The sequence below is a fragment of the Pongo pygmaeus genome, chromosome 8 (genome assembly GCF_028885625.2).
Source record: "Pongo pygmaeus isolate AG05252 chromosome 8, NHGRI_mPonPyg2-v2.0_pri, whole genome shotgun sequence".
In the NCBI taxonomy this organism is placed as follows: Eukaryota; Metazoa; Chordata; class Mammalia; order Primates; family Hominidae; genus Pongo; species Pongo pygmaeus.
In genome coordinates, this window is record NC_072381.2 from 45,776,758 (window position 1) to 45,801,477 (window position 24,720).

At 40.4% G+C, this 24,720-nt stretch overlaps 1 protein-coding gene and 1 pseudogene across 1 annotated transcript; one reads left to right on the forward strand and one right to left on the reverse strand.

Moving 5' to 3' along the window:
• LOC129006301 (zinc finger protein 37A-like) overlaps positions 1-19,536 on the reverse strand; it is a 31,717-nt pseudogene extending 12,181 nt beyond the window's left edge.
• Positions 19,537-22,315: 2,779 nt separating this feature from the next.
• Positions 22,316-24,324, forward strand: LOC129006302 (FXYD domain-containing ion transport regulator 6-like). The gene has a single exon (XM_054435851.2). The coding sequence runs from the start codon at positions 22,316-22,318 to the stop codon at positions 22,601-22,603; it is 288 nt and encodes a 95-aa protein (XP_054291826.1). The 3' UTR covers positions 22,604-24,324.
• The last annotated feature ends 396 nt before the right edge of the window (positions 24,325-24,720 follow it).

Below are 24,720 nucleotides of genomic sequence, written 5' to 3' on the forward strand. Positions count from 1 at the left end.
CAAAATTAAACTTCCTAAATTTGGTGAAAGACACAAATCTTCACATCCAGGAAGCACAATAGACTCAAAATAAACTCAAATACATCCACCAAGACATGTTATGAGCAAACAGTCAGAAAAAAAAAAAAAATGACAGAGAATCAAATGCAAAGGAGAAGCAATTTTTCATATACAAAAAAACCTCAAAAAGATCATCAGCAGAAACCTTGGAGGTTAGAAGGCACTATATTGATATATTCAAAGTGCTGAAAGAAAAAGCTGTCAGCTGAGAATTCTATGCAGGGCAAACATGCCTGTCAATAATGAGGACGTTCCCAGATGAACACAAGCTAAGGGAGTATGTTTTTACTATATTTACTCTGCAAGGAATGCTAAAGGGAATCCTTTGGGTTGAAATGTAATTCATGACAAACAAGGGAAGTATTAAAAGATTATAAACCAAGTTTTCATCTGGATTTCGTCTTAAAAGAGAAATTAGGATTAAATAAATATGAAAAATAGCAGAGATTGGCAGGGTGGATACATTTCTTCAAATAATACATACAAAAATATAATTAGAATGAATAAGATCGAGTATTTGATAGTACAACACAGGGTGACTATAGTCAACAATTTTTTTAAATTATACTTTAAGTTCTGGGGCACACTTGCAGAACATGCAGGTTTGTTACATAGGTATACATGTGCCATGGTGGTTTGCTGCACCCATCAACCCATCATCTACATTAGGTATTTCTCCTAATGCTATCTCTCCCCTAACCCACCACCCTCCAACAGGCCCTGATGTGAGATGTTCCCCTCCCTGTGTCCATGTGTTCTCATTGTCCAACTACCACATATGAGAGAGAACATACAATGTTTGGTTTTCTGTTCTTGTGTTAGTTTTGCTGAGAATGATGGTTTCCACCTTCATCCATGTCCCGGCAAAGGACATGAACTCATCCTTTTTTATGGCTGCATAGTATTCCATGGTGTATACGTACCACATTTTCTTTATCCAGTCTATCATTGATGGGCATTTACATTCATTCCAAATCTTTGCTATTGTGAATAGTGCTACAAAAAACATACATATGCAAGTGTCCTTATAGTAGAATGATTTATAATCCTTTGGGCATATACCCAGTAATGGGATTGCTGGGTCAAATGGTATTTCTGGTTCTAGATCCTTGAGGAACCACCACACTGTCTTCCACAATGGTTGAACTAATTTACACTCCCAATAACAGTACAAAATCATTCCTATTTCTCCACATCCTCTACAGCATCTGCTGTTTCCTAATTTTTTAACGCTCGCCATTCTAAATGGTGTGAGGTGGTATCTCATTGTGGTTTTCATTTGCATTTCTCTAATGACCAGTGATGATGAGCTTTTTTTCATATGTTTGTTGGCCACATAAATGTCTTCTTTTGAGAAGTGTCTGTTCATATCCTTCACCCACTTTTTGATGGGGTTGTTTTTTTCTTGTAAATTTGTTCAAATTCTTAGTAGATTCTGGATATTAACCCTATGTCAGATAGACAGATTGCAAAATTTTTCTCTCATTCTGTTGGTTGCCTGTACACTCTGATGATAGTTTCTTTTGCTGTGCAGAAGCTCTTTAGTTTAATTAGATCCCATTTGTCAATTTTGGCTCTTGTTGCCTTTGCTTTTGGTGTTTTAGTCATGAAGTCTTTGCCCACGCCTATGTCCTGAATGGTATTGCCTAGGTTTTCTTCTAGGGTTTTTATGGTTTTAGGTCTTACATTTAAGTCTTTAATCCATGTTGAGTTAATTTTTGTATGCAGTGTAAGGAAAGGGTCCAGTTTCAGTTTTCTGCATATGGCTAGCCAGTTTTCCCAACACCATTTATTAAATAGGGAATCCATTTCCCATTGCTTGTTTTTGTCACGTCTGTCAAAGATCAGATGGTTGTAGACATGTGGTGTTATTTCTGAGGCCTCTGTTCTGTCCCATTTATCTATATATCTGTTTTGGTACCAGTACCATGCTGTTTTGGTTACTGTAGCATTGTAGTATAGTTTGAAGTCAGGTAGTGTGATGCCTCCAGCTTTGTTCTTTTTGCTTAGAATTGTCTTGGCTATCCGGGCTCTTTTTGGGTTCCATATGAAATTTAAAGTAATTTTTTCTAATTCTGTGAGGATGTTAATGGTAACTTGATGGGGATAGCATTGAACCTATACATTACTTTGCAGTATGCCCATTTTCATGATACTGATTCTTCCTATCCATAAGCATGGAATGTTTTTTCATTTGTTTCTGTCCTCTCTTATTTCCTTGAGCAGTGGTTTGTAGTTCTCCTTGAAGAGGTCCTTCACATCCCGTGTAAGTTGTATTTCAAGGTATTTAATTTTGTTTGTAGAAATTGTGAATGGGAGTTCACTCATGATTTGGCTCTCTGTCTATTATTGGTGTATAGGAATGGTTGTGATTTTTGCACAATGATTTTGTATCCTGAGACTTTGCTGAAGTTGCTTATCAGCTTTAGGAGATTTGGGGCTGATTCAACGGAGTTTTCTAAATATACAATCATGTCATCTGCAAACAGAGACAATCTGACTTCCTCTTTTCCTATCTGAAGACCCTTTATTTCTTTCTCTTGCCTGAATGCCCTGACCAGAACTTCCAATATTATGTTGAATAGGAGTGGTAAGAGAGGGCATCCTTATCTTGTGCTGGTTTTCAAAGGGAATGCTTCCAGTTTTTGCCCATTCAGTATATTGGCTGTAGGTTTGTCATAAATACCTCTTATTATTTTGAGATACATTCCATCAATACCTAGTTTTTTGAGAGTTTTTAGCATGAAGGGGTGTTGAATTTTGTCAAAGGCCTTTTCTGCACCTATTGAGATAATCATGTGTTTTTTTTTCATTGGTTCTCTGTATGTGATGGATTATGTTTATTGATTTGCCTATGTTGAACCTGCCTTGCATGCCAGGGATGAAGCCAACTTGATTGTGGTGGATAAGCTTTTTGATGTGCTGCTTGATTTGGTTTGACAGTATTTTATTGAGGATTTTTACATAGATGTTCATCAGGGATATTGGCCTGAAATTTTCTTTTTTTGTTGTGTCCCTGCAAGGTTTTGGTATCAGGACAATGCTGGCCACATAAAATGAGTTAGAGAGGATTCCCTCTTTTTCTATTACTTGGAATAGTTTCAGAGAGAATGGTATCAGCTCCTCTTTCCACCTCTGGTAGTATCTGGCTGTGAATCCATCTGGTCCTAGACCTTTCTTTGGTTGGTAGGTTATTACTGCCTCAAATTCAGAACTTGTTATTGGTCTATTCAGGGATTTGACTTCTTCCTGCTTTAGATTTGGGAGGGTGTATGTGTCCAGGAATCTATCCATTTCTTCTAGATTTTCCAGTTTATTTGCATAGAGGTGTTTACAGTATTATCTGATGGTAATTTGTATTTCTCTGGGATCAGTAGTGATAGCCCCTTTATCATTTTTTATTGCATCTATTTGATTCTTCTCTCTTTTCTTCTTTATTCTTCTGGCTATTCTATTTTGTTTATCTTTTCAAAAAACCAGCTCCTGGGTTCACTGATTTTTTGAAGGGTTTTTCGTATTTCTATCTCCATCAGTTCTGCTCTGATCTTAGTTATTTCTTGTCTTCTGCTAGCTTTTGAATTTGTTTGCTCTTGCTTCTCTAGTTCTTTTAATTATGATGTTAGGGTGTCTAATTTACATCTTTCCTGCTTTCTGTTGTGGGCATTTAGTGCTACAAATTTCCCTCTAGACACTACTTTAAATGTGTCCCAGAGATTCTGGTATGTTGTGTCTTTGCTCTCATTGGTTTCAAATAACTTCTTTATTTCTGCCTTAATTTTGTTATTTACCCAGCAGTCATTCAGGAGCAGGTAGTTCAGTTTTCATGTAATTGTGCAGTTTTGAGTGAGATTCTTAATCCTGATTTCTAATTTGATTGCACTGTGTTCTGAGAGACTGTTATGATTTCCATTCTTTTGTATTTGCTGAGGAGTGTTTTACTTCCAATTATGTGGTCAATTTTAGAATAAATGTGTTGTGGTGCTGAGAATAATACATATTCTGTTGATTTGGGTGGGAGAGTTCTGTAGATGTCTATTAGGTCTGCTTGGTCCAGAGCTGAGTTAACGTTCTGAATATCCTTGTTAATTTTCTGTCTTGTTGAACTGTCTAATATTGACAGTGGGATGTTAAAGTCTCCCACTATTATTGTGTGGGAGTCTTTGTAGGTCTCTAAGAACTTGCTTTATGAATCTGAGTGCTCCTGTATTAAGTGCATATATATTTAGGATAGTTAGCTCTTCTTGTTGCATTGATCCCTTTACCATTAGGTAATGCCCTTCTTTGTCTCTTTTGATCTTCATTGGTTTAAAGCCTGTTTCATCAGAGACTAAGATTGTAACCCCTGCTTTCTTTGCTTTCCATTTGCTTAGTAAATATTCCTCCATCCCTTTATTTTGATGTGTGTCTTTGCACATGAGATGGGTCTCCTGAGTACAGCACACTGATGGGTGGTGACTCTTTATCCAATTTGCCAGTCTGTGTCTTTTAATTGGGGCATTTAGCCCGTTTACAATTCAGGTTAATATTGTTATATGTGAATTTGATCCTGTCATTATGATGCTAGCTGGTTATTTTGCCCATTAGCTGATGCAGTTTTTTCATAGTGTCAATGGTCTTTACAATTTGGTATGTTGTTGCAGTGGCTGGTACTGGTTGTTCCCTTCCACGTTTAGGGCTTCCTTCAGGAACTCTTGTAAGGCAGGCCTGTTGGTGACAAAATCTCTCAGAATTTGCTTGTCTGTAAAGGATTTTATTTCTCCTTCACTTATGAAGCTTTGTTTGGCTGGATATGCAATTCTGGGTTGAAAATTCCTTTCTTTAAGAATGTTGAATATTGGCACCCATGCTTTTCTGGCTTGAAGTGTTTCTGCAGGGAGAGCTGCTGTTAGTCTGTTGGGCTTCCCTTTGTGGGTGACCTGACCTTTCTCTCTTGCTGACCTTAAAATTTTTTCCTTCATTTCAACCTTGCTGAATCTGATGATTATATGTCTTGGGGTTGCTCTTTTCAAGGAGTATCTTTTTGGTATTCTCTGTATTTCCTGAATTTGAATGTTGGCCTCTCTTGCTAGGTTGGGAAAGTTCCCCTGGATGATATCCTGAAGGGTGTTTTCCAACTTGGTTCCATTCTGCCTGTCACTTTCAGGTACACCAAACAAACATAGATATGGTATTTTCACATAGTCCCATATTTCTTGGAAGCTTTGTTCATTCCTTTTTGTTCTTTTTTCTGTAATCTTGTCTTCTCACTTTATTTCATTAATCTGATCTTCAATCTCTTATACCTTTTCTTCCACTTGATTGAGTCAGCTATTGATACTTGTGTATGCTTCACGAAGTTCTCATGCTGTGTTTTTCAGCTCCATCAGGTGATTTATGTTCTTCTCTAAAATGGTTATTCTAGTTAGCAATACGTCTAATCTTTTTTCAATGTTCTTAGCTCCCTTGCATTGGGATAGAACATGCTCCTTTAGCTTGGAGTAGTTAGATATTACCTACCTTCTGAAGCCTACTTCTGTCAATTTGTCAAACTCATTCTCCATCCAGTTTTCTTCCCTTGCTGGCAAGGAGTTGTGATCCTTTGGAGGAGAAGAGGCATTCTTGTTTTTGGAATTTTCAGCTTTTTACACTGGTTTCTCCCCATCTTCATGGATTTCCTTAACTTTGGTGTTTGATGTTGGTGACCTACAGATGGGGACTCTGAGTGGATGCCCTTTTTTTTTGATGTTGATCTTATTCCTTTTTGTTTGTTAGTTTTCCTCCTAACAGTCAGGCCCCTCTGCTGCAGGTCTGCTGGAGTTTGCTGGAGTTCCACTCCAGACCCTGTTTGCTGGGTATCACCAGTGGAGGCTGCTGAACAGCAAAGATTGCTGCCTGTTCCTTTCTCTGGAAGCTTTGTCCCAGAGGGTCACCTGCCAGAGGCCAGCTGGGGCTCTCCTGTATGATGTGTCTGTCGGCCCCTACTGGAAGGTGTCTCCCAGTCAGGAGACATGGGGGTCAGTGACTCATTTCAGGAGGCAGTCTGACCTTGAGCAGAGCTTGAACGCTGTGCTGGGAGATCTGCTGCTCTCTTCAGAGCCATCAGGAAGGAACCTTTAAGTCTGCTGAAACTGTGCCCACAGCCACCCCTTCCCCCAGGTGCTCTATCCCAGGGAGATGGGGGTTTTATCTATAAGCTCCTGATTGGGGATGCTGCCTTTTTTGTCAGAGATGCCCTGCCCAGAGAGGAGGAATCTAGAGAGACAGTCTCAGCCTTGCTGAGCTGTGGTGCGTTCCACCCAGTTTGATCTTCCAGGCAGCTTTGTTTACACTGTGAGGGTAAAACTGCCTACACAAGCCTCAGCAATGGCAGGGGCCCCTCCTCCCAAAAGTTTCGAGTATCCCACATTGAGCTCAGACTGCTGGGCTGGCAGTGAAAATTTCAAGCCAGTGGATCTTAGCTTGCTGGGCTCCATGGGGGTAGGACCTGCCAAGCCAGGTCACTGGATACCCAGCTTCAGCCCCCTTTCTAGGGGAGTGAACGGTCCTGTCTCGTTGGTGTTCCAAGGCATCACTGGGGTATGAAAAAAAACTCCTGCAGCTAGCTTGGTGTCTGCCCAAATGGCCACCAAGTTTTGTGCTTGCAACCCAGGCCCTGGTGGCATAGGCACCAGAGGGAATCTCCTGGTCTGCAGGTTGTGAAGACTGTGTGAAAAGTGCAGTATCTGGGCCAGAGTGCACCATTCCTCATGGCTCAGTCCCTAATGGCTTCCCTTGGCTAGGAGAGGGAGTTCCCAGACCCGTTGTGTTTCCTGGATGAGATGACGCCCCATCCTGCTTCAGCTCACCCTCCATGGGCTGCACTGACTGTCCCACCAGTCCCAGTGAGATGACCCAGGTACCTCAGTTGAAAATGCAGAAATCACCCACATTTTGCATCAGTCTGTCTGAGAGCTGCAGACCAGAGCTGTTCCTATTCGGCCATCTTGCCAGCAAATCCCAACAATAATTTACTGTATATTTTAAAATAATTAAGAGTATAATTTGATTGTAACACAAAGAAAGGATAAGTGCTGGAGGTGATGGATACCCCACTCACTCTGATGTGATTTTACACATTGTAGGCCTATATCAAAATACCTCATGTATATAAATCACATAAATATATATACTCACTAGGTATCCATAAAAATTAAAAACAGAAAATAAGGGGAAAAAAAAAGAAAAAAATCTATCCATAAGCTGTCTCCAAGAAACTCATTGTAGATCCAAAACCAGTAAGCTGAATGTGAAAGGATGAAGAAAGATATTTATGCAAATAATAACCAAAAGAGTGTTGGGTAGCTACACTAATGCCAGAAGAACAAACAACAACAGCAAAAAAAAAAAACAGAATTTAACTAAAAAACTGTTACAAGAAACAAAGAAGGACATTATACAACTGGAAAAGTGTTAATAAAAAAAATCAATTGCAAACATACATGGATCAAAGAAAATAGAACCAAATATATAAAGCAAACACTGACGGATTTAAATGAAGAAATGCAGAGTTCGGTAATAATAGTTGGACACTTCATTGCTCTGCTTTCATTAATGGATAGAATATCCAGACAGAAGATCAGTAAGAAAACAGAGCATTTGAATAATGGTATAAGCCAAGTAGGCCTAAGAGAAGTATGTGGACTACTCCACCTACCAATAGCAGAATATGCATTATTCTCAAGTGCACAAGAAACATTCTACAGGGAAGCCCACAGATTAGGGCACAAAATAAATCTCAGTAAATTTAAAAAGACTGAAATAATAAAAAAAAAATTTCTGACCGTAATAGGATAAAGCTAGAAATCAGTAACAGAAAAAAATGTTTAACATGGATATTAACGTTAAATGGATCAAATGAGAAAGCACAAAGGAAATTTAAAAATACTTAGAAATGGGTGAAAAAGTAAAGAGACTGTATCACAACTTATGGGATGCAGCCAAGAGTATGCCTGTAGGGAGATTTATAGCAATAAATGCCTATTTTCAAAAAGAAAGAAATCAATAACTTTACACCTTCAGCAACTAGCAAAGAAGGATCAAACTAAACCCAAAGCTAGCAGAAGGAAGGATATAATACATATTAGAGCAAAGATAAGTGAACAGAAAATAGAAAACTACAGAGAACCAAAAAATCCAAAAGCTGATTCCTTAAAAAGAACAAAATTCATAAGCTTTTAGCTAGGTTGACTAAAGAAAAGAAATTCAAAGAACTAAAATCAGCAATGAAAGTGACATTACAAAAAAAATGGGTTATAAGAGAATACTATGAACAACTGTACACTAATAAATTAAGTAACTCAGTGAAATAGACACATTTCCTAGAAGCACACACATTACTAAAACTGACTCAAGAAGAAATAGAAAATCTCAACATACTTATAACAAGTAAAGAGATATATCAGTAATTTTTTTAAAAACTGCCCAAGGGCAAAAAATCCAGGGTAAGATGGCTTCACTGGTCAATTCTATCAAATTAAAGAAGTAATACTAATCTTCCTCAAACATTTCCAAAAATTAGAAGGGAATACTTCCTAACTAATTCCCATGAGTTTTATAATGCCAGCCAGCATTATCTTGATACCAAAGCCAAAAAAAGACTTCACAGGAAAATAAAATTACAGGCTAATACCCCTTATGAATACAGATGCAAAAAATTATCAATAAAATACTAGCAAACCAAATATGGCAGCATATTAAGAACATTACTTACTATGACCAAATTGGATCTATCCCAGGAATGCAAGAGTGGTTCTATATAAGAAAATTAATCAGTGTAAGACACCGCATTAAAAAAACAAATGAATAAACACATGATCATATCAATGATGCAGGAAAAAATACAAAACCCAATACCATTCAAGGATAATAAAACTCAGAAAACAGAGGAAAGGAAGCAAAGTTCCTCAACATAATAAAGTGCATATATAAAAAACTCACAGGTAACATACACCATAGTGAAAGACTGACACATCCCCCACTAAGATCATGAACAGGCAAAGGATAGTGCTTTCACCACTGCAATTCAACACTGTATTAAAAGTTCTAGCCAGAGCAAATAGGCAAGAAAAAGAAATAAAAGACATTCAAATTGGAAGGCAGAAGTAAAACTACTCTATTTGCAGATAACATTATTTAGCAAATAATCCACAAAAAATCTACGAGCTAACAAATGGTTTTGGCGAAGTTGCAGAGTACAAAATCAACACATAACAATTAAGTTTTTTTGTAAAAAAAATACTCCAACACTGAACCATCCAAAAGGAAATTCAGAAAATAATCCCATTTATGATAGTGTCCAGTAGAATAAAATATTTAGTGTTATGGTCTGAATGTTTGTGCCCTTCACAACTTCATATGTTGAAATCTAATACCATTGCAATAGTATGAAGAGGCATGGCCTTTAGGAGGTGATTAGGAAGCTCTGCCTTCCTTCATGAATGAGATAAGTGACCTTATAACTTAATGGACAAAGTAGTGGCTTGACAACCTGGAAAGACAGGTTTCGATACTGTGCTGCCAATAAGCAGAAATTTTATTTTTGATAAGCTTACATAAAGTAATAATGTTTTTCCAAAAATAAGACTTAGTCAAATGGCCCCTTTTAACTTCTAGAATGTTCAATACATCAAATCTGATTTGAATATTTAATATAGCAAGTATGGATAATTCCAGGAAGATGGTAATCTAAGGGATCAAACCAGAGCTGAGGAGACAGGTAGCGCTGGCAGGTTTAGAAGATTAGATACAGGTCAGGTGCAGTTGCTCACACCTGTAATCCCAACACTTTGGGAGGCCAAGGAGGGCAGATCACCTAAGGTTGGGAGTTCGAGACCAGCCTGATCAACATGGAGAAACCCCATCTCTACTAAAAATACAAAAGTATCCAGGTGTGGTGGCACATGCCTCCAATCCCAGCTACTTCAGAGGCTGAGGTAGGAGAATCACTTGAACCCAGAAGGTGGAGGTTGCAGTGAGCTGAGGTAATGCCATTGCACTCTGGCCTGGGCACAAACAGTGAAATTCCATCTCAAAAACAAACAAAAAAACAAAAAAAAAATGACTGGATACAAACAGGGAGAAGGAGCAAACAAATATTGTGGATAATGATATAGTCTGGTTTCTTACTGTTGGAGAAAGAAGTTACAAAGATGGAAAACAGAAAGGCTATGGGGTTAAGATTGAAACTGGGAAATGTCTATGTAAACTCATTGTTTAAAAAATATGTATAGACAAACCAATACAAAAATAAGTGTACACATGTGTATTTCTGTGTGTGTGTATGTATACATATATACATATATTTCCTAACTCTGTCAATTGAGAGGGTCTGAGGCAGTGACAGCCTCTAACAATGAGCACCCAGTTCTTGGTTTTTAAATTCCATCCTCCACTAGAAAGAACAATGTCCTTTGGAGAAATGGCTGATGGCAGAGGTAGTGCAGGAAAAGGACAAGATGGGCCAGGCGTATCTGTTGTGCCACAGAGTAATTACCCAAAAATTGATGTGGGAAGAAGGCTGAAAATGGAATAGGTAACTCCAAAACTCCATCCCAAACTAAAGCAACAATTAAGCTGGAAAAAAAAAAAAAAAAACCCTCTCAGCATCAAGCTTTTCAGAATTCTCCAATCTAATTAAAAACCTAGTACACCCAAAACATTCCTTGTGTGGCTTGCTGATGCCTGTGCCAAAATGGACAGTATGCACTTTGTTTTCAGAGAACTGTAGTTGTGTATTTTGATCTGTCTATGCGGGCTCTCTGAAGAAGTGGCTCACAGGCTTGTCTTTGTTTTGCCTGCCTTGGAACTTTCTCAGGGCTAGTCTTCCAGGAAGTGCTAGTTGAAATCATTTAAAGAAATTATCTGGCCTCAGCAGCCAGATGAGAAAAGCAGCAGATGGAATGACAAAACTGGGAGTGGAAAAACTGGGAAGGAAATACCTGGAGGCCGGGATGGGGATAAGGGGTTTGAAAAGCTCCTGCATAAACCAGGGAATTGAGGTTATGTGCAAGGCCAGGGCAATATGCACGCTCACAAGAAACCTGAGAGGAATCTAAGCTTTCAGTCTGGTTGACCTTCAGGCTCAGTGTAAGCAGGAATTAAAGTTTTATACAGAGATGTAAATGGCCTGGCAAACCATTACAAGAGTGCCCTAAAACAGCGCCAATATGCAAAGACCAGAAGAGTTTTTTGTTTTGTTTTGGCTTTGGGCAATTAAAGAAATCTCTGTCAGATCACAAACTGACCATTAAACTAACAGAACAGAGGTTTCAGTGACCATGTACAACAAAGAACTTTAGAAAAATAGTTTTGAAAAGTCACAAAATAAACAAACAATGCAAAATAAAAGCAACAAGAAATTCTGGGGAAAAGAATCTGATTTTTAGATTTAACACATTTTAATATTCAAAATGTTCTGTTTTCAATAAAAAATTATGAGGAATGCAAAGAAGATAATATGACCCACAGACACACAGAAAAAAGAAATGAATAAAACCAGTCCTCAAAGACACCTTTGTTATTGGTCTTACTAGATAAAGAATTTAAATCCACTGTTCTAAATGTGTGCAAAGAGCTAAATGAAACCAGACAAAGAAATAACAAACCAGGTGAAAGATGCTGTGCCAAATACAAAATATTAATATACAGAACAAAATTACAAAAATGTAAATAGGACTGTCTGGACCTGACAAGTACAAAAACTAAATTTTTTTAAAACCAGTGAAAGGATTTAATAACAGATTGGAGCTCAAAGAGAACAAAGAATCAGCAAAATTGAAGACACTGATGGAGATTACTCATTCTGCAGAGCAGAGAAAAAGAATGGTGAATAATGGACAGTGCCTAAGAGATCCATGAGACAACATCAAGCATACCAACAAGTTAATAAGAAGAGTTGCTGATGAAGAGGAGAAAAGGGAACCAAAAAAATCTGAAGAAATAATGTCCGAAGACCTTCCAAATTGATGAAAGACATGAATCTCTATGTCCAAGACTCTCAAGAAACCATAATTAGGATAAGCTCAAAGAACTTCAAACTGAGAGAAACAATAAATTGTCACAAGACAAAGAATCTCAAAAGTAGCAAGAGATAAGGGACTAACCATGTACAAAGGATCTGAAATAAGATTAACAGCCAGCCTTTTATTAGGAACCATGAAGGCCAGAGGCAGTAGGATAATGGCACCTTTCAAGTGCCAAAAGAAAAAAATATATCAAAAATTCTACATCGGGCAAAACTGCCTTTCAAAAATGAAGGAGAAATGAAAACATTCCTAGATCAACAGAATCTGAGAGAATTTATTAGTACTAGATCTGTCCTACAAGAAATGCAAAAGGAAGTCCTTAAGGTTGAAACAAAAGGACATTAGACAGTAACTCCAATCCAAACACACAAAAAATTCAAATGGTAAAAGTAACTACTGTAAGTAAATGCAAAAGCCAGTCTTATTGTATTCTTGGCTTTTATGTTCTCTCTTTTTTCTATATGATTTAAAAGACAAATACATAAAACAATAATTATAAATCTATGGTAATGTGCACACTATTTATGAAGGCATAAAATGTGACAATAAGAAGACAAAGGACAGGGACAAAGCTGTACAGGAGCAGAGTTTTTATATAATATTAAGGCTTAGTTAGTATTAATGCAAGCTAGACTGTTATAAATTCAATATGCTAACTGCAATTCCAAGTATTAACACTAGGTAAATAATGACTACAAATACAAAAGGAATTAAAATGACACATTAGAAAAAAACGAACACAAAAGAAGGCATACACAGAAAAACTGAAAACAAAAAAGATATAATACGTATGGAAAACAAATAGCAAAATGGCATAAGTCCTTTCTCAGTTTATCATTTACTCTAAATGTAAATAAAGTAAACTCCCAAGTAAAAGACAGAAATTGGCAAAATAGGCTGTGCACAGTGGCTCACACCTGTAATCCCAGCACTTTGGGAGGCCAAGGCAGGCAGATCACGAGGTCAGGAGTTTGAGACCAGCCTGACCAATACGGTGAATCCCTGTCTGTACTAAAAACAAAAAAAAAACAAAAAAAAACAAAAATTAGACAGGTATAGTGGTGTGCACCTGCAATCTCAGCTACTTGGGAGGCTGAGGCAGAAGAACTGCCTGAACACTGAAGGCAGAGGTTGCAGAGAGTGAAGATCACACCACTGCACTCCAGCCTGGGTGACACAGTAAGACTCTGTCTCAAAAATAAAATAAAATAAAAAAATGAAAATAAATTGGCAAATTAAATACAAATATATGATCCAGGTACATATTGTCTACAAGACACTCTCTTTAGATACAAACACATAACACAATAGGTTGAAATTGAAATGACAGAGGAGGATAGTAACCTAAAGAATGCCAGGTGGCTATACTGAGACAAAAGAGACTTTAAATCAAAAATTGTTACAAGAGAAAAACACTACATATTGATTAAAAAAAAAAAGTCAGTCTACAAAGGAGACATAGTAACAGAAATAGAAATAAATCATCCTGAAGTTTACATGGAATTTCAAGGGATCTCAACTAGCCAAAATAATCTTGAAAATCCATGCATGTATGGTAAAATGACTTTCAAAAAAGTTGTCAAGAACAGTTAATAGGGAAAGGACAATTTTTCTAACAAATAGTATTGGTAAAACTGGATAGCCACATGCAAAACAAAACAAAAACAAAAAAATTAACTCAAAATGAATCAAAGACGTAAATCTAAGAAGTAAGTTACAAAACTAATGGCAGAACACATAGGAGAATGGATTTGTGTGGCAATGTTTTCTTGGATATAATACCAAAAACCACAGGCAACAAAAGTAAAAATAAATTGGACTACAACAAACTTAAAAATTGTGCATCAAAGGACACAGTTAACTGAATGAAAAGACAACAAACACAACAGGAGGAAACATTTGCAATTCATGTATCTGATGAGGAATTAATATAAAAAATATATAAAGAACCTCTACAACTCAAAACAGACAAAATAACCTGATTCAAAGATGGACAAAGGACTTGAAGAGACATTTCTCCATAAAAGATATATAAATGGCCAGCAAGCTTATGAAAATATGCTCAACGTCACTAATCGTTAGGGAAATATAAATCAAAACCACAATGAAAAATTACCATACACCCATTACAATGGCTGCTATCAAAACAACAAAAGAAAATAACGAGTGTTGGCAAGGATATGGAGAAATCAGAATCCTGTACACTGAGGATGGGACTGTAAAATGGTGCACCTTCTGTAGAAAACAGGTCAGTGTTTCCTCAAGAAATTAAAAATAGAATTACCATAGGTTCCATCCATACCACTTCTGAGTATATAACCAAAATAACTGAAAGAAGGATCTCAAAGAATAGTTGTACCCCATGTTCACAGTAGCATTATACACAACAGTTAAAAGGAGGAAGGAACCCAAATGTCCACTGACAGATGAATGAATAAACAAAACATGGGTACAATGAAATATCATTCAACATTTGAAAGGAGATAAATTCTGACACATGCTACAACACTGAGGAAGCTTGAGGACATTATGCTAGGTGAAATAAGCCAGTCACAATAAGACAAATACTGTATGATTTCACTTATATGAGATATAGCAAAAATAGTGAAACTCATAGAAACAGAATGTAGGATGGTGGTTGCCAGGGGCAAGGAGGAGGGGAAAATGGGGAGTTATTTTTTAATGGGTAGAGAATTTCAATTTCTCACAATGAAAAAGTTCTGGTGATTAGATGTACAATATGAATATACTTAACACTGCTTCTGAACTGTACATCCAAAAATAGTTAAGATTGCTAAAACAAAAAACTAACAATAAATGAAGATGCCTGCTTTGGCCACATATATTCAACATTGTACTAAAAATTCCAGCCAGAGCAATTAGGCTAAGTAAATAAATAAATAAACCCAAATTGGAAAGAAAGAAAGAAAATAGTTTTGTTTGCAGATGACATGATCTTATATGCAGAAAATACTAAAGAATCCACAAAGAAACTACTAGAAGTAGGAAACAAATTCAGCAAAATTACAAGATACAAGATCAACACTCAAAAATTAGTTGTGTACTCATTACAATGAGCAGTCAAAAAGCAAATTAACAATTCCACTTACAATAGCATTGAAACAAAAGAAATTTTAGGCCTGTGGGCCATCACAGTCTCTACTGCAACCAGTCAACTCTGCCCTCGTAGTGTGAAAGTACCCACAGGCTATACATAAATACATGAGTATGGCTGAGTCCTGATAAAACTTTATAGACACTGAAGTCTGAATTTCATATAATTTACAATAGAATTTAAATGAAAAACTATTTAATAAATTTAAGCAAGGATATGCAACACTTGTACACTGAAAACTACAAAACATTAATGAAGGAAAGAAGATCTAAGGAAAAAAAATCTTATGTTCATTGATTATAAGATTTAATATTAAGATAACACTCCCCAAAGTGTTATCACCCACTCTAATACTTACCCAATGCAATACTTATCGAAAACTCAACATACTTTTTTGCAGAAATAGAAAAGCTGACTAAAAATTCCTATGGATTGCAAAGCACCCTGCTGTGGAAAACTGTCGGTTTCACAATAAATTAAATGTAAAATTACCATATCACCCAGCAATTTCACTCATAGGTGTATACCCAAAACAATTGAAAGCATGTATTCAAACAAATATTTGTACATGAATGCTCATAGGAGCACTATCCACAACAGCGAAACACAGGATGACCCCCAATATCCATCAACAGATGAATGGATAAACAAAAGGTGGTATATCCATATAATAAAATATTGTTCCATCATAAAAAGGGACAAAGTACTGATATACAGCTACAACATAAATGGGTCTTGAAAACATTATTCTAAGTGAGAGATCAGACACAAATTGTATGATTCCATTCATATGCCATATCCAAAATAGGCAAATCTATAAAGACAGAAAGGAGATTATTGGTTGCTAGCGGCTGGGAACAGAGGGGGGAAAAGGGAGCAACTCCTTATTAAGTTACAATACTGCTTATTAAGGGTGCTGTTTCCTTTTGGTGTGATGAAAATATTCCAGAAATAAATGGTGGTTATGGTTGTACAACATTGTGAATGTACTAAAGTCATTGAATTCTATACTTTAAAATGGCTTGTGAATTTCATGTGATGTGTGTTTTACCATAATTATTTTTTTTTTAGGTAGAATCCCTCAAAAGTTATTGCAAATATTCCATTTCTGCCCAGTCTCTAAGGCTGTCACAAAGCCTGCCACATCCTAACAACCCATGATCACCCTAGCCTACCAGGACTGTTTCTTTAAAAAACCATGAGTCCTAATGCTACACAATTCATTGGATTTTTTTTTTTTTTTTTTTTTTGAGATGGAGTCTCACTCTGTTGCCCAGGCTGGAGTGCAGTGGCATGATCTTGGCTCACTGCAACCTCCAACTCCCAGGTTCAAGTGATAATCCTGCCTCAGCCTCCTGACTAGCTGGGATTACAGGCACGTGCCACCATGCCCAGCTAATTTTTGTAATTTTAGTAGAGACAGGGTTTCACCATGTTGGTCAGGCTGGTCTCGAACTCCTGACCTCATGATCCACCCACCTCGGCCTTCCAAAGTGCTGGGATTACAGGCATGAGCCAATGTGCCCAGCCTATTTGAATTTTTTAATCATATACTTTCTTTTGCGATCTCTTAAGTTTTCCCCTGGACTGTACATGAATTATTCACTTTGTTGTACTACTTTTTTATGTAACTGCAAGACTGTCATCGGAAGTTTCACAATGTTACCTAATAAAGCCCACTGATAAACTGTTTTATGTTCCAGTTTCACAACTGTAAGATCACAAGATCTGCATTCACCTATATGACATTTTTGTCTTACTCTTCATCAACTCTCTATCAGAAATCAGCAAACATTTTCTGTAAAGGGTCACACAGTAAATATTTTAGGCTTGTGGGCCATTACAGTCTCTGCTGCAACCAGTCAACTCTGCCTTTGTAGTGTGAAAGTACCAACAGACAATACCTAAATACATGAGTATAGCTGAGTCCCAATAAAACTTCATAGACAGTGAAGTCTGAATTTCACATAATTTCCAAGCAAAATAATACTCTTGGTTTTTTTCCCTCAGCCACCTAAAAATATAAAAACCATCCTTCATTTGTGGACCATAAAAAATCAGACAGTAGGCTGCATTTGACCCATGAACTGTAATGTGACCTCTCCTCTATATTTTCCGGGATGTTATTTCTACTTTCATATGAATGTATAGACATTTTTTAAACCTCAATAATTACTTTTAAGCAAAACTGTGAAAAAATAAACAACTTACCTGGGATGTGATCATCTTCCACTAGTGTTGGCAGAGCAGAGAAAGCCGACAGGTGGTAGCTGAGAAATAAGAAAAGATCATGAGAAATGTCACTTGCCTAAAAATGTCCACTTCCCAGCTGGCAAAACATCTCTAAAAGGGAGATACTCACACGTCCATGCATGACTCTGGCATGGTTATGTACTGCTTGGACACATTAGTTTTCAAATGTAAAAACGTTTGGTTTTCTACTGACTTATAAACAACTTATGCTGTACTCTAACCGAGTATACAAACCAATATATTAAACTAATTAAGCAAGTTAGGAAAAGCCAAAGAATGGAACATAATACTTTCATTAAAACTGATGCTAAACAAAAATACTCAGGTTTTAATCTTTATTATAAACCAGAGACTCCCAACAAGGTTTTGAAAAAAGTGATGTGGTATTTTTCAGCCCAGTTTTTTTTGTTTGCTTTTGTGAGACAGAGTCCTGCCCTGTCACCCAGGCTGGAGTGCAATGGCACGATCTTGGCTCACTGCAACCTTTGCCTCCTGTGTTCAGGTGATTCTCCTGCCTCAGCCTCCCAAGTAGCTGGGACTACAGGTGCGCACCACCACATCTGGCTAATTTTTTTGTATTTTTAGTAAAGACGGGGTTTCACCATGTTGGCCAGGCTGGTCTCGAACTCCTGACCTCATGATCTGCCGGCCTCAGCCTCCCAAAGTGCTGGGATTACAGGCGTGAGCCACTGCGCCAGGCAGAGCCCAGTTTTTTTGGAAGGAAAACGAACTTGCTCTAACTTGGTTTCAGGTTCTCAAAACCATCTTTGGATTTTAAAAAGCAAACGGATTTTTACTTACTCTGTTGTCAATGCAGCAAACACCCGCCTGAGTCCTCAAGCGACTCAGTGTCTGTTCTTGACTCTGCCACAACAAAATGTGTCAATGTCAACAGTCACTTAACATGTTAAGCTTGTTTCCTGTCCACCCCACCCCATCCTATCTTTTAAATAAAGCCGAAATAGATAACTTACAGACCTTTCTTGCGGCTGCACCTCTGATTCTGTAAGATCAAGATGGGGGCATCCGTACATCTCTAGTTGTGCTGCAATGCGCCAGCAGCTCAACATCTAGAACGAGCAAGTAACGAATCCAGGCATGGAGGGTGCTGTCCTCCACTTGGCTGCTAAGCTCGGCCCTCCGCATGATGCCTTCACAACTCCCCAAGAAGCGGTGCTGTCTGCTCCTTCGGCCTTGCCCTCCTCTGCCGCCACATCTGAATGGGCACAAAGCTCCCACCATCACCCAGCCTGTGGGAGTCTGGACAGGACACAAATCGAGCCTCTGCTCCTCCCACCCATGCTCTAGATCTCTAATGACGTCTCGGCCCAACTGGTCTGGTGTCCTCCTAGGAGGGTCCCTGCACCCTCACCGCCCCCACCTTCCCTTCTCACCCCACAACAGATGTTTTGCTCCAAGACAGCTGGGCCTAAGCCCTTCAGTTCGAATCCTCATCCAAGACTGAAAGCTCCTACATCTTCCTGTCACTTGAGCCACAAGCTGGACCGTCTGGAAATGCCCACTGCTACTAGGGACACAGGCGAGGCCGGAAAGTGCGGGAGGGCCCGGGGTGCCTCCCTCCACGTGCGGGGCCTCACAGGTCAGTGGAAACAAGAAATCCCCCAATCCACAGCCATGATCACTTCAAAATACTTCCTGAAGGCGTCAGGCCATGAAGCTGCGACCTGCGAGGACATAGCAAGCGGGGTGACGCTGGGCAGAGGCTGGGTATGGAGTCCGCACCCGCAGGGTCCCTCCCCGCCCCGCGGGTGCTTCCCGCCACCCCGCTTGCCTCTGCATCGCAGTGACAATGCGGGGATGCCGACTACAGGTGGTTGGAAGGAGACAGCGAGATTCTGAGGGGAAAGAATAAGGAGAGAAGCACGCATCTTTTGGGCAGAAGGCCCGTTTCCGCGCGGTCCTGCCGAGGCCTCCGGGCATCCTTCATCTCAGGGAAGAGAAAATCCAACCTCACTTGTCACAGGCGCGGGACCTGCGTTCCCTTCGGGAGCAGAAGAACCAGGGCAGGATTAGGACCCAGGCCAGGCGGCAAAGCCGCTCCCTCTCTCCCACCTCCAGGCCAAGCGGCACCTCCAGTCCACCCTCGCTCCAGCCCTCCCGTACTCTAACCTCCGCGTCCTCTGCCCCCAGGCGGGGAGATGCCGGGAGCCCTCCCTTCCAGGCTGCACCGGAGAAAAACAAACTTGGAGCCACACCGCGCACATGCGCAGAAGGCCCGAAGCGGCTCCCGCGACTGGGGCCAAAAAGTGCACACTACATTTCCCACAAGTCCTCGCGCGGCTCCCTTAGAAAGTGCAAGCCACATTTCCCACAAGCCTTCGTGCCACTCCCTGAGAAAGTGAAGACTACATTTCCCAAAGGCCCTCGTGCCGCTCCTTTAAAAAATGGCATGAGATTTCAGCCACATTGGGTAGTTAGTTCCCAGAGGCACAGAGTGCAGTACTGCAGTTTTATTCGTTAGCTGAAATAAATTATGAGTATTTAAATTACACAGGTTTCTTATGAATTACATCTCCCTGATGATTTGGCTGTCCTCAACACTTCCTTTTTTGGCAGAATTCAGGAGTGGAATTTCTCCAGACATGGTCGGTTCCTGCGGCCCTGCTGCGCTGCCTCAGCACTACCTCCACTTGTGCCTGTGGCTCCACTTGCTTGGTTCTGGTCCACCTGACGCTCACCATGAGAAAACACGCTGGACATGAGCATTACCAGCCTGTACACTTGTAAAGGTAACTCGGAATTGCTCTTCAAATTTTATTTGTTAAACCACATAATACCATCTTTCATGGCAAACCTGCATTTTCCATTCTTCAGGAGTATGTTGGATCTCTTGATCACAATAACTTTTTAAAATGTTCACTGACAGAGGTAACACAGGAGTGGAAAACCAAAAACCGTAGGTTCTCACTTATAAGTGGGAGCTAAGCTATGAGTACACAGAGGCCTACAGAGTGATAAAATGGACTTTAGAGACTCAGAAGGGGGCTGGTGGGAAGGAGGCGGGAGATTTAAAAAAACTACACATGGCCAGGCGAGGTGGCTCACACCTGTAATCTCAGCACTTCGGGAGGCGGAGGCGGGAGTCAGGAGTTCAAGACCAGCCTAGCCAACACGGTGAAACCACGTCTCTACTAAAAATACAAAATTAGCTGGGCGTGGTGGCACACACCTGCAGTCCCAGCTATTTGGGAGGCTGAGGCAGGGGAATTGCTTGAACCCAAGAGGTGGAGGTTGCAGTGAGCCAAAATCGCATCATTGCTCTGCAGCCTGGGCAACAAGAGCGAAACTCAGTCTCAAAAAACAAAACAAAACAGAAAACTGCACATTACGTACAGTGTACACTACTCGGGTGACAGGTGCACTAAGATCTCAAAATTCACCATTTTATAATTCATCCATAACCAAAAACCAATTGTACTCCAACAGCTATTGAAGTTTAAGTTAAAAATAAAATAAATGTCCACTGACCAAAACAGAAGCATTTTTCTCCATTTCTATTCCCTTTTTTTTTTTGAGATGGAGTCTCGCTCTGTCACCCAGGCTGGAGTGCAGTGGCACAGTCTCAACTCCCTGCAACCTCTGCCTCCTGGGTTCAAGCGAATCTCCTGCCTCAGTATCCCGAGTAGCTGGGACTACAGACGTGCACCACCAAGCCTGCTAATTTTTTTGTATTTTTAGTAGAAACGGGGTTTCACCATGTTGACCAGGATGGTCTCAATCTCTTGACCTCGTGATCCGCCCGCCTTGGCCTCCCAAAGTGCTGGGATTACAGGCGTGAGCCACCGTGCCCGACTTCTATTCCCTTCTTTACCACCACTGATGATAATCCCACTTGTTCCCATGCTGGAAAAGCATTTAGTACCGTACCATCCACGTAAAAGAATCAGGATATTCAAGGGATAAGATGTATTTCAGAAGACATCATGGCAAGTACAGATACTTGAAGTATCACTTCAAGTCACAATTTATTTTCCTGCTCATAAGTTTTTTTTCTTTTTCTTTTTTTTTTTTTTTTTTTTTGAGGGAGTCTCGCTGTCACCCAGGCTGGAGTGCAGTAGCATGATCTTGGCTCACGGCAACCTCCGCCTCCTGGGTTCAAGCGATTCTCCTGCCTCAGCGTCCCAAGTAGCTGGTACTACAGGCTTTTACAACCACACCCGGCTAATTTTTGTAAGTTTACTAGAGACGGGGCTTCACTATGTTGGCCAGGCTGGTTTCGAACTCCTGACCTCGTGATCTGCCTGCCTTGGCCTCCCAAAGTGCTGGGATTACAGGCATGAGCCATGGCACCCGGCCTAATGTTTTTCCATTTTAAGAACAGTCTTGACACTTGTGAATATTCCATTTTTTTTTTAGACTGGGTCTCATTCTGTCTCCCAGGCTAGAGTGCAGTGGCATGATCTCGGGTCACCGCAACCTCTGCCTCCTAGATTCAAATGATTCTCCTGCCTCAGCCTCCCCAGTAGCTGGGATTACAGGCACATGTCACCACGTCTGGGTAATTTTTCATATTTTTAGTAGAGACAAGGTTTCACCATATTGACCAGGCTGGTCTCGAATTCCTGACCTCAAGTGATCTACCCGCCTCAGCCTCCCAAAGTGCTGGGATTACAGGTGTGAGCCACCTCACCCGGCCTCCATTATTTCTTTAATTATTCAGGTTCCATTATGTCATGGATTATTTCAGTAACATTGTTTGCTCTTTCAATTTGCATAATCCTATCCCTAAAGAGATTGAAAACTATGAACATGCCACTCCCAGGCTCCTTGGGACTTGACACATCCTCCTGGGATCATCTCAGAGGGGACTGACTGTGCCGGCACCATGGAGGTAGTGCTGATCTTTCTATGCAGCCTTTTGGCCCACATTGTCCTGGCCGGTGCAGTTGAGAGGGAGAAGGAAATTGACCCTTTTCGTTATGACTACCAGACCCTGAGGATTAGGGGGTTGGTATGTGCTGTGGTCCTCTTCTCCACTGGGATCCTCCTTATCCTAGGTTGCAGATGCAAGTGCAGTTTCAATCAGAAGTCCGGGACCCCAGGAGAGGAGGAAGCCCAGGTGGAGAACCTCGTCACTGCAAATGCAACAAAGCTCCAGAAAGCAGAGAGCTGAACGAAGTGCAGCCCTCCAGTGGGAAGCCTCTGGAACCTGAAGGCAGCCGCTTGAACTTTTAGATGCAAATGTTGATGCTTAAGAAAACAGCCACCTCAGCAACAAATCTTTCCCCAAGAGAAGCCAATAACTTGTGTGTCCCCCCACGCCCTTCCCTGTCCCTTCTAAACACCATTCCTCCACCTGATGATCCAACTAATCTCCTGCCTCACCACTGCAGCCTGCAGGCTCCTCCAACTCCTGTGATGTGTCTGTGTGTGTGTTTGCTGACTGTAGTGTTCATGGCTACTTGTTCATGGTTATTACTGTTAGTGAACTGTGGATTCACTTTCCTGGGCAGAGGCTGAGCCATGTGGCCATCTGCTCCTCTCTGCCCCCCATCACCTCTCACTCTTGGGAGTCTGCTTTTTTCCCTGGAGAGTCTAGCTCCTTCCCTTTAGAGCATGGGCAGGAGTCTCCAGTTGTCTTGGGACCTGGGAAGGTTTGCACCACTTTCATCATCTTTCTTTATGGAGTCTCTTCACTCCTTTTACAAGAACCTCGCTTCCTTATCCCACTCCAACCCCAGTCTGTTCTGAAGATCAGCAATTAGAGATACAAAGCAAAGCAAGGAGTTTGTGAGCCCAGCATTGCCTTCAGGAGGCTATTATACCCTTCCATGGTTATTTTTCTCCCTGGGGAAGCACCAGGTAGCTCCATCTGCCCTGCCCTTCACATAGCACCCAGGGATTCCAGGCTCAGGGCTGCTGCTTTTTTTCTTTTTTTTTCAGAGTCCCACTCTGTCACCCAAACCAGAATGCAGTGGCACGATCTCAGCTCACTGCATCCTGGGTTCAAGGGATTCTCATGCCTGGGTCTCCCGAGTAGCTGGGATTATAGGCATGCAGCACCACACCCAGCTAATTTTTGTATTTTTAGTAGAGATGGGGTTTTCCCTGGCCTCAAGCAATCCACCTACCTTGGCCTCCCAAAATTCTGGGATTACAGGTGTCAGCCACCATGCCCAGACCAGGCCCAGGGCTTCTAATCTGCCCTTGGGGAATGTAGCCATTACATATCTTATCAGCAATAACCACAGGGGCTGTGGTACCCCACCCGTCTCCAACCTTCCTGCTTCCAATACTTCAACCTACAGCCCAGTTTTTGTGAGCACAGGCTTCCATCCTTGAAGTTGAGTCTCCAGCAGGTGATGACTGAAAGATTCCCATTCTGTTGCCGCCAGCACACTGGAACGGACAGAGGGAGAGTAAGGGGCCTTTGCTTCTCTGCCCATGTCCCCTTGGTCAGCAAACTCCCGCATCCTTTGTGCTGCCTGTCAGTGGTCAGAGAGGTGAGTGAGGTAGGTTAGAGACCCAGTAGGCTCCATGCAGTGCTGCTGCAGAGGGTACAGGAAGAGGTCAAAGGTCATAATGACAGCGGGAGCTCAAACGAGATCCCGCCCTTCCTGTCCTCCATGTGCCTGTGGAAATCAACCAACCGAGCCTCTGTGCCAGACTGCTGTTTTCTGTATCACGATCTGTCTGAACAACAGAAAAAAGGAATAAAATATTTGTTTCCTAGTGAAAAAAACCCATGAACAAAAAACAAGTAAACTTCAATCAATGGATTATTTTTAAAGTAAACAAAAGTTTTGGAATCTTTTCTTGAGAATTAAAATATTATTTCAAGACTTTACATAAACTAACAACTTTCTCAACTGTTAGTTACAGGAGCCAATGAGTTTCTAACTACAAAGGAAATGAAGAATATCGAATGCCAAAAAAAAAAAAAACAATCCTTTAATCACTCAATTCTAATAGTATAAATGCTGAAGTAAGAGAACAATTTTATGACAGTTACTTCAATGAAAATGCAAAGAACATCAGATGCTATTTGGACCTCATGATGCAGAATGTGGGCAGGATGGCCCACAACTTGGAATCATTCATGCTGTACTTCAGCTTGGACCAAGCATGTCTGTGCCTTTATGCAAACATCAACCACAATTTGTATTTGTGTTATCACCACCAAAAGCAGTTCAGAAGCAAAGGGAAAATATCTTCTGCCTTGAGATTACTTGTATCCATGGCTCTGCTGTAAATAGGTGAGGCATTTAGATCATAGATCATCTCTGTGAT

What these genes read in the sequence shown, in the direction of transcription:
- LOC129006302 (XM_054435851.2), top strand. Translation starts at nt 22,316, where the DNA reads ATGGAGGTAGTGCTGATCTTTCTATGCAGCCTTTTGGCCCACATTGTC.